General features: G+C 43.9%; 1 protein-coding gene across 1 annotated transcript in view; it reads left to right on the top strand.

Annotated features, from left to right (window-relative positions):
* The first annotated feature begins 241 nt into the window (after nt 1–241).
* Nucleotides 242–16,914, top strand: part of LOC105806776 (nmrA-like family domain-containing protein 1) — a 20,159-nt gene continuing 3,486 nt past the window's right edge. The window contains exons 1-4 of the mRNA XM_012639983.1: nt 242–345; nt 8,819–9,057; nt 11,191–11,440; nt 14,926–15,116. Coding sequence (XP_012495437.1) covers nt 306–345; nt 8,819–9,057; nt 11,191–11,440; nt 14,926–15,116 — 720 coding nt within the window. The 5' untranslated portion in view covers nt 242–305. The remainder of the gene's footprint in view (nt 346–8,818; nt 9,058–11,190; nt 11,441–14,925; nt 15,117–16,914) is intronic.

Below are 16,914 nucleotides of genomic sequence, written 5' to 3'. Positions count from 1 at the left end.
TAGCCTACTTACAAGATCCAGATCACTAGGACCTCTAGTACAACACCTCAAGTATCATAGGCACTCAATACACATTTGCTGAAAAAATGAATGATGAATCTGCATTTAGACAATTGTAGTGTCAGAGTGAGTAAGTAAGTTCTGGTAATAGGGAAACTTTGGAAGGGAGAGGCAAAATAAAGGGTGTGGAATCAGACTCGGTATATATAATCATTCTCACCCGAGGAGAAATACTGCATTTCAGCTGCCGTCACTGCTCTGAGGACAGTTCTGCTACTCCACCAACTCTTTCTTTGCCTAGTAACATGGCCAACAAGAAAGTAATTGCAGTGTTTGGAGCAACAGGTAAAAAAGTCTTTACTTTTTAAGTGCACACTGACTTTGCTCACTCTCCTATCCTCCTGTTTCTAGCTTCAGAGCCTGCAAGTGTGGGCTGAACAAAGCATCCTTCAGAGGATATTAAGAAAGATGTCCTATTGCTTCAGTTTTTGATGTGGTAAAGGGGCGGGGTGATTTGACTTGATTTGCCAAAAAATGACCTTCAGGCTTATTTTGGGAATCCAAAAGTCATATAAGAAATTTTGAAATTGGTGTTTTCCTTTTGGAAAACTGGAGCAAGAACAACTCTTTCTGTCATGGGGCTAATTGCTGGTTTCAGTTTCATTTCAGCACAGGCTTTGGAGTCTTTTCTCCATGCACTTCACGATAAGCAAAAAGAGCAAATGCGAGAGGCCTGTGGGTTTGTAGATGTAGCCAATGCCTGACCAACCCTCCAGCGGTTTTGAAAGGATGGCGTGGGAGTTAGCAGGATGCTTCTTTCACCTGGATGGCTGCCTGAGCCTTTTAACCAGGCTCCCTGATTCTCTTCTAGCCTCCCTCACCGTCTGTCCCTCAACAGCCATAGCCGGCTTTGCATAATGTGAATCAAGTCAGGTCATTCTCTTTCAATCTGTTCTCTTTTGACACTGTCGGATCATGTCAGCACTCTGCTCAAAACCCTCCAGTACCTCCCTGCCCCATCTTATGCCAAGTAAAATGCGAAGTCCTGCTACAGGGCTGCAAGACCCTCACCAGACTTTGCCTCCTACCTCCCTCCCCTCACTGCTCCAGCTGCCCTGGCTGCTGTGCCGTTCCTCTCACCCCAGAGCCTTTGCAACGGCTCTCTCAGCCTAGACTCCCCCGGTTACTACACTGCTTTCCCTCTCACGTCATTCAGGTCTCTACTCAGGTGTCACCTTCTCCATGAGAACTTTCCAGGCCTCCCTATTTAATATTGGAACTCTGCTTCCACTCTGCCCTTGTCTGGCTCCCTTCCTGCTTGATTTCTTCCAGTACTGCCTGTCTCTTCATACTAGAATATAAGCTCTATGAGGACAGGGATTTTGCCTGGAGGAAGGCAAGGGCTAAAGCAGGGAGCAGATTGAAATAAATTGTCAAAAACCAACAGCCAAGTGTGTTACTGATCTTAAAAGGAAAAGAAAAGGCAATGAGGTAGGGGGATGACTGTGTTAGGTATTAGGGTGATGATAGGATGTTGATCTTTCCTGAAAGAGATAAGTCATTGGAGGGTTTTGCTTGTTTTTGTTTTTAAGAGACAGGGTCTTACTGTGTTACCCAGGCTGGGGTGCAATGACTATTCATGGGAGTAATCATAGCTCACTGCAACCTCAAACTCCTGGGCTCAAGCAATCCTCCTGCCTCAGCCTCCCGAGTAGCTAGGACTACAAACACATGCTACCACACTCAGCATTGAAGGGTTTTGAGCAAAAGAATGACATGGGTGTTGAAAGGATCATTTTCTGCTTTGTGAAGAGACTGCAGGGAGCAAGGGCTGAAGCAAGGAGACTTGTTAGGAGGCTGTTGTCATAAACCAGGCAAGATGATAGTGGCCTAGCCCAGGGTGGTAGCAGTTGAGGTGGTGGGGAGTGGTCAGACTCTGGGTAGGCTTTAAAGGTAGAGTTGGCAAGATTTGATGATGGACCAGATGTCAGGGATAAGAAGGGAGGAGTTGAGAATGACTTCGGTGTTTTCTGCCTTGAGCAACTGGAAGAATAAAGTTGAGATTCATGAAATGTGGGAGACAGTGGGCAGGAGCAGATTAAGAAAGATCAGGAGCTCTGTTTTAGTCTCCTCGAAACTGAGTTACCAACTAGGCATCCAGGGAGGGGGTAGGCAATTGGAGAAGATCCTTGGGAGGGGCTCCTAAAGGAATCGGGTTCAATGTGTCAGAGCTGAAGAAGTTTGATTCCTGGTTAGCTTAGGTGGTGGGCTGATTACCTTATTATCCAATTCTTGCCTTTAGTTCAGTAACCTTAAGAGAACTGGATATGTTTGGGTGTTTAAGGTATAGTTGCCAGATTTAGCAGATAAAAATACAAGATGCCCAGTTAAAGTAGAATTTCATATAAACAACAAATAATTTTTTTTTTTTTTTGAGACAGTGTCTCACTGTGTTGCCCAGGCTAGAGTGCCGTGGCGTCATTCTAGCTCACAGCAACCTCAAACTCCTGGCTCAAGCGATCCTCCTGCCTCAGCCTCCTGAGTAGCTGGGACTACAGGCATGCGCCACTGTGCCCAGCTAGTTTTTTCTGTATATTTTTAGTTGTCCAATTAATTTCTTTCTATTTTTAGTAGAGACGGGGTCTCGCTCTTGCTCAGGCTGGTTTCGAACTCCTGAGCTCAAACAATCCGCCCGCCTCGGCCTCCCAGAGAGCTAGGATTACAGGCGTGAGCCACCGCGCCCGGCCGAAATAATTTTTTTTTAGTTTAAGTGTTTCCCAAATATTGCATGGGACACATTTATATTATTTATTTATTTTTTTGCTGTTTGAAATTCAAACTTAACTGGGTGTTCTGTATTTTACCTGCCAATCTTAGTATAAGGCCCTTCTGTGCCAAGTTTAGGAGTGGCAACGTCTGGGAGCAGTGGCTGCTGCCATTGCTGATGTCTGGAAGATTAAAAACTCCCAGAGCCCTGGTGCAGGCTTAGGAAGTCTGTGTCCTGTGCATGTTCCTAGCCCAGGCCCCTGCACAAACCTATAAGCCACACTGGGAAAATAAGAGTATCTTCAAGGTGCTAGGGCCGGTGCTACTTGCTTTGCACACATTACATCCCCATGAGAGGAGGACAGGTGTTGCCAGCCTCACCTTACAGAAGAGGACAAGTTTGTCGAAGGTCATGCTGCTAGTAAGGGGCAGAACTGCTTGGGAGAGAAGACAATGGGCTTCCAGGTCAAACAGGGCTGGTTTGCTCATCTCTGCCACTCACTAGCTGTGTTACCTTAGGCAGGTTACTTAATTTCTCTGAGCCTTAATTTCCTATTTATGAATTGGAAATCATAACGCTGTCTCAAAGGGTTATTGTGAGAATTGAGATAATGTATGTAAAGTGTCTTGTCCAATGCCCAATATTTGGTAAGAACTCTGAAATAAAAACAAACTTGGAATAGATTCATCTCTAAAACATATATTTGAGGAACTAATACCTTTCCGTGATCTTTGAAGACAATGAAATGGAAATAACATCTAGGAAGTAAAATTGAAGAACCCATTCTATGCACATAGAGCCTCTACACCAGACCCTGGAAATTACGCAGAGGAGAAAATAATAAAATAAAGAAAAAAAATTAAAAATGAAAGAAGAAGAAGAAAAAGTCATCTGTCAGGAGGAGGGGGTGACATCAGAGTTGCAAGGACACTGAGCTGGGGGAAGCCGGGGAAGCTGGTTGGCTGCTCTCTCTTACCTGAGCACCCACTTCACATACTTCCCACTGAAGGAGGGCATAGACATCCTCGCCAGACTTGGGACTCGTGTTAACCCTCACCCGTCAGAGTTTGCTTGCACATCAAACCCTGAAGTACCTTCAGTGCCTGCCAACCAAGTGCTACCCTCAACGTGGGAGTTAAATTTTTGAGATCTTGAGTGTCTGTCTGAAAATGTCTTTACGTAGAAATTTTAGGATTGATTGATTATTTGCTGGGTTTAGATTTCTAGACAACAATTTCCCTCTAAATGGCATCATACCATTGCTTCCAATGTTAGAACAAGTCTGATGCTAATGGGAAGCTCCGGTGGCTCTTGCTCATGCACACATGGTTGGGAGGGGAGTGCATGCCATGTGTGTGCCCTGTCCCTCCTCCACCACAGCCGCCTTCTGGCTCTCCTGGTGGTGCTGCTGGTGTGCTCCTTTGGTGAGGATCTCATACCCCTTTTGTGAAGCAGCAATTGATGAGACTCCAGAGCTCATCAACTGCTCATGGCCCAGGAAAAGCCTAAAGAAGGAGTCAAGACTGAGAATAGCACTCATTTAATGTTAAGAGTCATACATCACTTAGTAAACTAATGAAAGCCTATTGTGAATGACAGCGTTTGTCAATGCAGCAGATCAGATTCCAATTTGAAGGGGAGCCAATCGATTAAATGGATAATACTATCACAGTTGGAAATGGAGGATGAAGATATAACTGATGAGTTCTAGCAGGAGACAGGAGGTGTCTGCTAAAAAGGAAACCTGCTACTTTACTGCAGAAATCTGTTCCTACAGATCAAGAATACATTCTCAATTAGAAAACCACAATGTGGTTCTACCACATTCTGACTACCGCAGTATAGTTTTCTCTATTCTTTCATTTTCCCCTTCCCCATTCCTTTCATGTACATAAAGTAACTGGCATACTGCGCAAGCATATTGCTTTTTTGTTGTTGTTGTTTGCTTTTCTACTAAGTGGCCAATGGTATGTGTTAAATAAAATTTGCAGGAGGCTGTTATTCCGACTGAGCTCCCGCACTGGCCTCCACAGAGCAATCCAATGTTGAGCTTAATCACAGTAGGTGGAGCTGTAGTTAATTGTAAGAGGCTCTGTAACCAATTAATCAAATAAGCTGTAACTGACTAACTTGTCAGTATACCTTACTTCCATTTTCTGTAAATGCTATCAGATCATGTTATTAGCTGGAGTTTTCTGAAGCCATTTTGGTTCTGAGAGCCGCCCAATTTGTGAATCTTTTTTTCCCTAGTGATTTACCATTTATAAATCTTTCACATACATTCTCATTTGACCCTCACAGCAAACCTGAGAGGTAGGCAGCACAGATATTCCTTTCATTTAAAAGATGAAGAAAGTGAATCTCAGAGCAGTTAACTGATATGCCTACGGTTCTACAGTTGGTGAATAACTTGTATCAATCTTCGGCCTAAAAATTCAGCACCCAAACTCCCCTCATGCTTGCCCTGCCTACTTCGCAAGGATAATGAAGATAAAACGAATTTGAGGCTAGAAAAATACTTTGAGGAAAAAAGCCCTCTATGATTATTCCCACAAACTATGATTTTCCATGATATGTAGCTCATTCCGTTTCTCCTTCCAGCTTGTGCGGGAACCAAGAATTTCATATTGCCTCTGTTCTGTGCTAACTAAGCAACTAAGTAAGGCAGGGAAACAGTGTGATCCTGTTTAAAGTTATATAAATTACAATTGAAGTAACTACTATTATTAAGCAAATTGAAAAACAGCACAGAAAGGTTAATGTACAGCTAGGACCCACTAAAGCACAAAGCAAAGCAAGGCAAGATTTTCAAGCAGGGCATGATTGCATGGAAGGAAAACGTGGTATCAAAGTCCAAACTGGCGCACACAGGTATCTAAGGCAAAGTGGTGGCAAAGAATCAATTGTTCTGCATTATGTAAACAAGAGCAGAAGGTTCATGGGAACACGTACAAAAGCATCTTCTGTCACACAGATCTCTCCAGCTGCCTACAGGGAATATCAACAAGTGTCATCTTCATTTTAAAGAATGACTGTACTTGTGCTCATATCTTAAACTACATCTAGGAGTAGCTCCATGCTAAACTTCCTTGGCTAAAATACAACCAGTACCATCATTCCTAATCAGACTAATAAACGATATTTTTTTAAGGTAACGAATTCAATGGCTGTGTTTAGATTTTTTTCCAGGATTTACTTTGGATTCTCCTGCTTTAAGACCCCAAGAAAGTTATATTGAGTTTTTACTGATGATTCTAAATATATGTTTATAACAGTATATTAAAAGAATTCTATAGCATCAGTTCAGAAAAGATTATATGTAGTATGTATCGTCATTCATTTTGCATTGCTATAAAGGAATATCTGAGACTGGGTAGCTTATAAGGAAAAGAGGTTTATTTGGCTGTACAAGAAGCATGGTGCCAGCATCTGCTTCTGCTGAGCCCTGCTTCAGGGAGCCCTCACCAGAGCAGATGGAAGCTGGAAGGTGAAGGGGAGCAGGCATGTCACATGGCAAGAGAAGGAGCAAGAGAGAGCCCACGCTCTTTTAAACAACTAGTTCTAGCTTGAACTAAGAGAGTGAGAACTCGCTCATTCCCATGCTGAGGGCACCAAGCCATTCATGAGGGGTCCACCCCCATGACCCAAACGCCTCCCACCAGGCCCCACCTCCGACACAGGGGATCGAATTTCAACATGAGCTTTGGAGGGAGCAAATATCCAAACTATATTACTACACAAACTATTCAAGTCATACAAAATCATTTTTCAGTGTCTTTTCAACTGAGCAGAATCTATTCAGCACACTTCTCCTGAGGTGGTTCATACTGAACAAGCTTTGCTTTCAGTTTTTTATTTTCTTCTACAATAGCTTCATATTTTTCCTTCATTTCTGCCACTTCTTAGGCAAGCAGCTCTATTTCTGGATTTTCTGGGGTAGCGGCTCCTAAGTGATGCTTTAAAAAAATCTAAAGTGCTGTTTCCCCTTGGAGTCAAACATCTTGTTAAAATAAACTTCTTGTTTAAAACAACAATGAAATAGCTCGTGCTATTTTTATCCTGTGTCTTCGAATTGACACCCCCACCACCAAGACATTAAGATCTCTTTATCCCCAGTGTCTTAGTCCATTTGTGTTGCTGTGAAGGAATACCTGAGGCTGGGCAATTTATACAGAAAAAAGGTTTATTTGGCTCATGATTCTGAGGGCTGGAAAGTTCCAGATTGGGCAAGTGCATCTGGTGAGGGCCTTAGGCATAAGGTGAAGGGGAGCCTGTGTGTACAGAGGTCACAGAGAGAGAAAGTGGGAAGGCACCAGCCTCTTTCTAACAACCAGTTCTCCCGTGGAAACTAGTAGAGTGAAAACTCACTGCTGAGGGAGGGTATTAATCTATTCCTGACTGATCTGCCCCCACGACCCAGACACCTTCCATTGGGCCCCACCTCCAACACTGGGGACCAAATTTCAACATGAGGTTGGGAGGGGACAAACATGCAAACCATAGCACCCAGTGTTCTGAAATATCACAGTGATATGCATCATGTGGGACTTTATTTATCATTGTGTTGGGCACTCAGTGATCTCTCAATATGGAAGCTAAGTCGATACCTTTGGACTCTGAGAAATTATTACCTTTTTTGATCATTTTAATACCTTCATTTTCTCTGTTATCTCATTCTGGAATTCCTCTGGCTTGATCTTCTAATTATTTTCTCTCCTCTATTTTCCATTTTTTCCCCCTTTTAATTCTGGGAGATTTCTCCAGCTTTTTCTACTGAAATTTTATTTCTGCTATAATAAATTTCTGACAGCTTCTTCTTGTCTTCTGAATGCTCTCTCTCTCTGTTTTTCCTGTTTCCTCCTCCTATCGTCTTTTTTTGGGCAGACGTAGTGTTTGGAATGCAGTGTCTTCTCCAATCTTGGAGAATATGAATTCTTTCCAATTTTGTTCTTCAGTTTCCTGCACTGTTTCTGTTTCTGTTTTTATCAGTTTGTTTATTTTGGTTTTGCCCCTCATGTTGGAGGCTTTCTTCAACATCTGACGAACTTTGGCTATGTGTTCATGTTTACTACTAGACAGTTTACCATGAAACACTGATTGAGCTCTGTGTACAAAGGCAGACTTCATTGAATGGTAGACCATACTATGGGATTATGAGTGGTGTATCAGCAGGAGTCCCACAAGAAACAGATGCCACACTCCTTCTGAGAAGCTGAGAAAAATTTAGTAAAGGTGGGCAAGGAAGAGAGCAATAAAGAATACGTAAGCAATAGGAGGAAGGAAAAAAGGGCAAGAGAGCTGACCAGAACCTGGGGAGAGTAGTGATGTGACCAGGGTCACCTCTCCTGCCCTTGGATCTCCTGCCTCGCATTGCCGAGACCCAGTCTGAGCTCAAGAGAGCCCACGGATGGATTCCATAAAGGTCAGCCTCCCAGGGCACTACGCAGGATGGAGAAAGTGAACGTGGATCTGGAAGCATAAAAATGTATCCGGCACAGGTATCTGGCCAATCTGATGGAGGAACGCAAATGTCAGTAACCCAGCGCAGCACCTGACCTGTGTCATAGGGCATGCCATGAATATTTGCAGAGTAAATAAATCAGGCAAGTATTGATTATACCATGATTGGCCCTGAATGCCATAAAAAACTTCTGAAAGTTTTCAAACTTTTTAAAAAAATATGGACTAGAAACCTCTTTTGAAAATAAATTGTATGAATAACCCCACTATAAGATCTATAACCAGATAAAAGTAGGATTGTCCTTGTTGAATCTGGGCTGGCACTCCTAATTCTGTCACTCTGCTTACTAGGCCATCTTGTTGCCTCAAGCCTCTCCTACTCCTCTTTTCCCACGTCTTCTGCAAGGCATCTCTGAAGAAGCTGCGAGGAACATGGTTTGAAAGCCATGGGATATCTAAAGTACCATGTAGCACCTCCTGAAGTAGGAACTACAGCAGCTCTACTCTGAGCAATGGGACTTCCTGACCAACTTCTTTTAATGAACATTCTTCCTGATTCTTCCTGTGTTTCTTCTTCCCTTGACCCTGCAGGTGCTCAAGGTGGCTCTGTGGCCAGGGCCATTTTGGAGAGCAAAAAGTTCGCAGTGAAAGCACTGACCAGGGATGTGACGCAACCAAATGCACTGGCGCTCCGGGACCTGGGTGCCGAGGTGGTAAAAGGGGACCTGAATGATGAAACATCTGTGGAGGCTGCCTTAAAAGGTGCCTATGGGGCCTTCCTGGTTACCAACTTCTGGGACGACCTCAGCACAGAGAAGGAAGTGTGTCAGGTAGAAACCAAACTATTTCTTCTTTCCCCTTTGAGCCCTTTCCTCTTACTCTTCCTACCTAATTCTGTCCTCTCTGGAGGGCTGCAGGCCTTCAGTCTGGGCAAAACCAGAAGTCTCACTCCACAACATCCCTCTGGCTTTTATGAACTATATGTACTTTAGGTACTTGTTAAGGTGTCTCTGATTGTGAAATTAACATTATGTGGCACTTGTCCAGATCTCAAGACCTTGCAATTCGAGAGTGACTGTTTAATGAAGCCAGTCATTAGAGTCTCCACTCCTCACCATTTGTTTGTAGATGGCATATAGGAGTGGCAGCAAGGATACCCCAAAAGTTGAGGCTACCCTGAGAGTGAAACGGGGAGAATACAAATGTAATGAGTATATTTATATTTCGGACAGAGACTTTGGGGATGAATTAGTAATGGGTACATAGAAAAAGAAATAAGCAAATAAATCCACAATGAATTATTAATTCCAGGGAAAATGAAAGTTTGTAGAAAAAGTAAATGTAACCATAGAGTATCACGTGGCTCAGTTTCACCTGTGTGTAAGCACTGAATGTTGCTGTAGCCAAAACTATAATATTGGGGCTGGTATGGTGGCTCACGCCTGTAATCCTAGCACTTTGGGAGGCAGGAGGCTCTCTTGAGGCCAGGAGTTCGAGACCAGCCTGAGCAACATAGTGAGACCCCATCTCTACAAAAAATAAAAAATTAGCCGGGCATAGTGTGCACTTGTGGACCCAGCAACTTGGGAGGCTGAGGCAGGAGGACCACTTGAGCCCAGGAGTTTGAGGCTACAGTGAGCTATGATGATACCAATGCACTCTAGCCCATGCAACAGAGGGACACACTGTCTCAAAAAAATAAAAACAAAACAAAATGAAAAAACCTATAATGTTGAAGGAATAAAATAAGGGAATTGTGTATATGTAATATGGTGGTGGCGGTGGTAGACTCTGCATGTGTGTGTGTGAGAGAGAGAGAGAATGAGAATGAGATAATTAAATCCTCATCTTTTATTTAGTAGGAATTTGGTAGATGATATTTCAAATTGAAAAAAAATCAAGGATTTGTACTACAAACATGTTGTCTTTTAAATAAACAGCTAAATGAGATTAAAGAGCAGTAATTGGCATGGGGGATATAGGGAACTTGTTTTTCATTATAAGATCTACTTTTCCCCTTGACAGTACTATTTGACAATTGAAACTATGTATATGTATAAATTTGGGAAAAAATGAAGATTAGATTTTTAAAATGTAATGGATGAGAACAGCCACTTGCAGAAATTGCACAATTCAAAAAATTAAGAGCAGGATTGAACTGTTACAGGAATGTCTATTGAATTAATTATACCCATTTACAGCCTGTCTTTTAGTGATAAACCCTGAAAGGGCTTATTTTAGGAGCTCTGAATTCTAATTCTGACATTCATTCACTATGGATACAAGTCACCTCTCTGTTTCACTTACTGCATCTGCTAAACCAGATTAATTATGTCTTCTTTGCCTACTGCTTGAAGTTTTGTAAAGAAAAGTAAGAAACGGTGAAGAGAAATAAAGGAAAAACAGAGACAGAGAGATTAAGGTGCTTTGGAAAATTTGTAACTAAAAACACAAAACAGAGAAAATATGTATTTGTGTATTTTCATGTGTGTATATCCATCCATTATGCCCTCAATATCCAAATGGTGTACAGATGTAGTCCATTACCAGAAAAAAAATGATATATAATATAAGTGTGATCGTAGGTGATCGCAAAGATACTGAGAGCCCAGAGGAAGGGGCCAACTGTTCCTTGACAGTTCCCACTGGGTTGCCTCTCAGCTTCAGATGGGTTCCTGGGATTCCTTTCTCCTCTGCTCCCCTCCCCAATCTCGTATTCTACTACTCCCTGCAAGCCAGTGTGCCGCGTCTTACAGCAGAGGGCTCAGCATTTTGGGGAGGAGCCTCTGCTCACTAATGCTGGTGGCCTGTCAGTACTTGCATATATTTCGATGGTGGAGGCGCTTCCTCCCACAGGGATGAGGACACTAAGAAAAGGAGCGGGTGGAGAGGACCCAGCACCTACCTTTTAGTCCGTACGCAAACACAGCACTCTGTATAAAGGATCTCCTTTTGTCCCCCAGGGGAAGATGGTGGCACAGGTGGCCAAGCGCCTGGGCCTGAAGCACGTGGTGTACAGCGGCCTGGAGAACGTGAAGCGGCTGACGGGCGGCAAGCTGCAGGTGCCGCACTTCGACGGCAAGGGCGAGGTGGAGGAGTACTTCTGGTCCACGGGCGTTCCCATGACCAGCGTCCGCGTGGCAGCCTACTTCGAAAACTTTCTCACGGCGTGGAAGCCCGCGAAGGCCCCTGATGGCGATTACTACACTTTGGGTAAACGGAAGGCTGCAGCGGAAGTTAACTAAGCACCAGGCTGCCCTCCCCTCCCGCCTGTTCCCTCTTCAGTGGACACGTACCATTCGCGTGCCTACTATGTGTGTGGCTCTGTGTGAAGTGCTGGGAGGGATGCCAGATGGTCCTAGAGACTTCTCAGGCAGTTACTCTTCCAGGGCAGAGAACTGGCTAGGGACAGGAAGCACAAAGGCTTATATTTCCAGTCTCAACATTTCTACCCTCCTTACCAGCACCGCAGTTAGCTGTGTGACCTCCAGCCTCTGCTCCTTATGTCTAAGGGGAAGGCTGGACAAGACGGCTTGTAGGAGCCTTCTAGCTCATCCACCTGACCTTCTGTGCCAACAGGGGAGGAAAGGCTTCTACTGACCTGGGTCCGCTGGTCAGAATTAGAGTCTGGAGAGACTGTGACCCCCTCCAGGGGACAGGTTCCCAGGCACCACCTGCACAGAGTCTGATTCTGTAGGTCTGGATTGGGGCCTGGGAGAATGTAGTTTCAACAGGGACTCCTGGTAATCCGAAGGCTGCTGGTGCACTGGCCTGCATTCCCCTGTCTTTGGGGACACTTTCTTTGGCCATAGTAAGAGATGGCCTCTGTGGAGTAGGGGGACTGTGGGAATATCCGTGGCAGCAATTCAGTTTTTCTTCTTTGGCACTTAATTAAGGCTCATCGGAAGCCAGGCGTGGTGGTGCACCTGTAGTCCCAGCTACTCTGGAAGCTGAAGTGGGAGGATTGCTTGTGTCCAGGAGTTTGAGCCTGCTGTGCGCTATGATTGTGCCTGTGAATAACCACTGCACTCCAGCCTGCACAACATAGTGAGACTCCCCATCTCTTAAAAAAAAGAGAAAAAAAAGACTCATCAGGGGCATAAGCAGTGGCAGTCAAAGTAGACCTGAACTAGAGCCAGGATTGCCTGCCATACATCACAGATGACTCAGGTGACAGTTCAACAAATGACTAGGAAAATGCATAAATGTGACACGACTCTTCACTCCATTTCCTTCCTACCCGCCTACCAGGTTTCAGAAACCAGCTCGTCTGACATTTCCCAAGTCCTGAGCTAGAACACTGTAATCTATGGATTAGACCAGCCCCGGGTAAAGAGGAGATGCCTTAAATTTGTCCTAGTACCTAGTCCCATTTGAAGGCCCCAGCTCTGAAAAACTCAGCCTCATTTTCCCTGAGCCTCATTCTCTACTGTAGGAATAGTTAACATTTACTAAGCAACTGTGAGGTGCCAGGCACTGTGCTAATTACTGCTGTTTTACAGATGAGGAGACTGAGGCACAGAGAAACTTTCTCAAGATCACCAATAAGGCAGGACCAGGACTTGAACCCAGGCAGTCTGTCTCCATATCCCATATTCTTTACCACCATCTCTTAGTTATTTTTAAAATCAGCCCAAGACCCTCAACTCTCAAATAAAAACAGACCTCAGAGTCACAGCAGCCTTGACTTTGAGTTTTTCAAAAAGCTAAAACTGCTTTACAAATATAAAATACAATTATAATTTAATCTACAAAATGAGCAGACATTTTGGTTACCAAGAAATTCAGGCAGGAAGATGATTTTGCTGAGTAAGAAGAAATAGGGTATTTAGTTCCTGGCTGCTAAGCCTGAGGTCACTTTTACATTGGATTGAAATTCAGAGACCTTGATTCTTGTCCTGGCTGGATGCTTTCTAGCGGTGAGGCCCTGGGTGAGTCTCTAGACTTAGTTTCTTCATTTAAAAAACAAGAGCACTGGGGCTAGATCATTTCCACATTGGATTCTAGCCCCACCAATCTAGAAATCTATGAGAGGCCATATCATGGTGTAGGAAGGACACAGGCTTTGGAGTGAAGGATGTGGGTTTGAATCTGCTTCTGCTGCTTGCTGGCCAATAATTCAGTACTTGGTAATTCCTGATAATTCCTCTGTTTCAAGCTTGTTTGAAGGATTAAACTAGCCAATATGTTCATTCACTCATTCATTCAATAAATATTTGAGGGTCTACCATGTGTCAGTCACTAGTGTAGAGTCAGTAATGAACAAAACAGACAAAGCTCTGCCCTCATGAAGCTCATGTTCTCGTGGAGGAGATAGATGGTAAACAATAAGCATGATAGATAAGTAAATACATTGTATGTTAGAAGGTGGCAAGTGCTATGGGAAAAAATGAGGCAGTGTAAGGTAGACACGGAATACTAGCAGTAACAATTTAAACAAGATGATTAAGTAGGTCTCTTTGAATACCTTTTTTTTTTTTTTTTTTTTGAGACAGAATCTCACTGTGTTGCCTGGGCTAGAGTGCCGTGGCGTCATCCTAGCTCACAGAAACCTCAAACTCCTGGGCTCAAGCATCCTTCTGCCTCAGCCTCCCAAGTAGCTGGGACTACAGGCATGCACCACCATGCCCGGCTGATTTTTTCTATATATTTTTAGTTGTCTGATTAATTTCTTTCTATTTTTAGTAGAGACGGGGTCTCTCTCTTGCTTAGGCTGGTTTTGAACTCCTGAGCTCAAACAATCCGCCCGCCTTGGCCTCCCAGAGAGCTAGGATTACAGGCGTGAGTCACCGCGCCCGGCCTGAATACCTTTTTTTATCCTTTAGAGAAGGGGTCTCACTATGTTGCCCAGTCTGGACCGGAATTCCTGGGCTCAAGGGATGCTCCCACCTCAGCCCCCTGAGTAGCTGGGGCTAAAGGTGCCTACTACGGTACCAGGCTCTCTTTGAGCACCTTCTGATGAAGGTAGATAGTGAGCTTTGTGGGTATGCAGGGGAAGACGTGACATGAGCTGACTTTAGTTTTTACGAGATCACTTTGATTTTGTGTTGAAAAGAGACTATGGAAGAACAAGGGTGGAAACAAGGACATCAATTCTGTAATAATCTAGGTCACAGATGATGGTGGCTTGGACCAGGGTGGTAGCAGTGAAGATGGTAAGAAGTGGTCAGATTTTGAACATTCTGTGAATAGGATTTCCAAAAAAATAGGATATGGCATGTGCAAGAAGTGTCAAGGCTGACTCCAAGATTTGTGACCTGAGAAACTGGAATGACAGAGTTGCCATTAAATGAGATGGGGAAAATTGGTGGGGGTGGGGGCAGGTTGTGGAGGGGCATAGGAGTTCATTTTGGAGCCCGGTGAGTTAAAAATGTCTACTAAATAGCCAAGTAAGGATGCTGAATAGGAAGTGGGACGTAGGAGTCTGGAATTCAGCATAGATATCTTGGTTGGAGATACATTTATTCATACTTTGCACACTGCAGATATTTAGTAAATGGTTGTTCTTTTTAATCAATATGCAGGCGCTATGGTATTTTCTCAAACAAAACCTTTTATCTGCGCATAGATCGTGGCCACTTGGTTTTACATTGCCTTCCTACACCTTTTGTTTAAGGGGTTGATTACTTGAGGTTGGTGGGATCTACTGAGGATGCGATGTAATTAGCTATTTTTATCTTGTTTTCTTTTTAAACTAGTCCTGCCCATGGGGGATGTGCCGATGTATGGTATCTCTGTTGCTGATACCGGAGCAGCCGTCTCTAGCATTTTTAATTCTCCAGAGGAGTTTATAGGCAAGGCTGTGGGCCTGAGTGCAGAAGCGCTAACAGTCCAGCAATATGCTGATGTATTGTCCAAGTGTTTGGGGAAAGACATCCGCGATGCAAAGGTGAGTTCTTATGAGACATCAGTGTGATCACAAAAGGCCACCTCGGTTAACATTCCACTAACTTATAAATTCTGGTACAGATTTAGGTAGGATTGAGTTTAGACTGTCAGAAGAAATTGAAAGTTCCAGTTCCACAAATATATCTTCATTGCTTGATGCAGATGAATCCCTCCCAAATGGCTTTATTTCTTTGGCTTAGGGTTAATCAGCTTGTTAAAGTAAGATTACTTTTGGGTGAAGAGAACTTAAAATCGGAAGACCCAGATACAGCTTTTTCACATGTGCTATCCCAGCCCCTCTCAGAAGTCCTCACTGCTGACCACTTCAGTCTGCCAGAGCTAGCTGGTGTGGGGCAAGGCACTAGCTGCGAGCTTCAGCTTCCTCATTTGTAAAGTGGGGAATGATAGTATCTATTTCAGGGTGTTCTTGTGAAAATTACAGAAAATACGTGTAATGGGCCTGCCATAGTATTTGGCGCATAGTGGAGATATATTGAGTACCTTTTATGAACCCAGTGCTACTTTAAGGAGTTTGCAGCAGAGTTGGGGTGAAAAGGTCGATGCACGTGAAGTCACTGTGGTCATTACAAGACATAACCCTGTAGGTGGTTAATTGTGTTGTCCAGACTGTCTGTGCTATTGGTGACCAGAGAAGGCTTCGTGGAAGAGGTGGGCTTGACTGGCCACTGAGGGAGGACAATACTGCATGCAGGTGGAGGGGAGCAACAGGGCTGGCCTGGCTAAATGCTACAGGAGACATGAATGAAGTAGAGGCAGTATAGGGAAGTAGGCAAATCCTGTCTCTGCCCTTATCTATGTCGGGAATCTTGGCAATTTACTTGATTTCTCTCAGCCTTGATTTCTTCATATGTTCAAAAAAGTTATTATACTTCCCTTGTAGGATTATTGTGAGGATGAAATGAGATACTCATGGCAGGTGCTTGGCACTGGATCTGGCACTTAGTAAGCCCTCAATAACTGATCATGCCACAAATCATGCAGGAATGGCCTTGACTAGAGTGTGGCTAGGACAGACTTCTTACAGAAAAGTGAGTCTACGGCCATACCACCCCTATTTTGTATGATTTCGGAAGCTAAGCCGGGTCGGGCCTGATTAGTACTTGGATGCGAGAAAAGTGACAATTGCCGATATTGGGCATTACCAGCCATTTTCCCAATCAGGTGTTCATAAGAGGAAGGAAAAAGAGGCCAGGCGCAGTGGCTTATGCCTGTAATCCCAACACTTTGGGAGGCTGAGGCAGGAAGATTGCTTGAGGCCAGGAGTTTAAGAGCAGCCTGGGCAACATAGCAAGACTCCATCTCTACAAAAAAGGAAAAGCAATTAGCTGAGTGTGGTGGCACATGCCTGTAGTCACAGCTACTCAGGAGGCTGAGGCAGGAGTATTGCTTTGGCCTGGAAATTTGAGGTTGCACTATTGCCTGAGCAACAGAGTGAGACCCTGTCTCTATTAAAAAAAAAAGAGGAAAGAAAAAGAGAACAGGCTGTTTTCAGGACACAATGATAGATTGAGTAGTTGCAACAGGGACCTTATGGCCTACAAAGCCTGAAGTACTTATACCTAACGCTTTAAGAAATGTTTTTCGACCCCTGTTCTAGAATGTTTCCTAGAATTAGGGATAGAAGGTTGGTTCCTCTTTGCATCAGCAGCTCTTGGTCCTTGAGTCTTGAGGGGATATCTAGATTTCCAATTCAGCTTCAGCTACTGGAGTTGTGAGGAGGTGAAGAGATCTTTTTTCTGGTAAACTACTGTAGGTGTCAATCTAGCCACCTGCAAAAT

This window comes from Propithecus coquereli, unplaced genomic scaffold, assembly GCF_000956105.1.
Source record: "Propithecus coquereli isolate 6110/MARCELLA unplaced genomic scaffold, Pcoq_1.0 Scaffold10, whole genome shotgun sequence".
Taxonomy (NCBI): Eukaryota; Metazoa; Chordata; class Mammalia; order Primates; family Indriidae; genus Propithecus; species Propithecus coquereli.
This window is presented reverse-complemented; position numbering and strand designations above follow the sequence as displayed.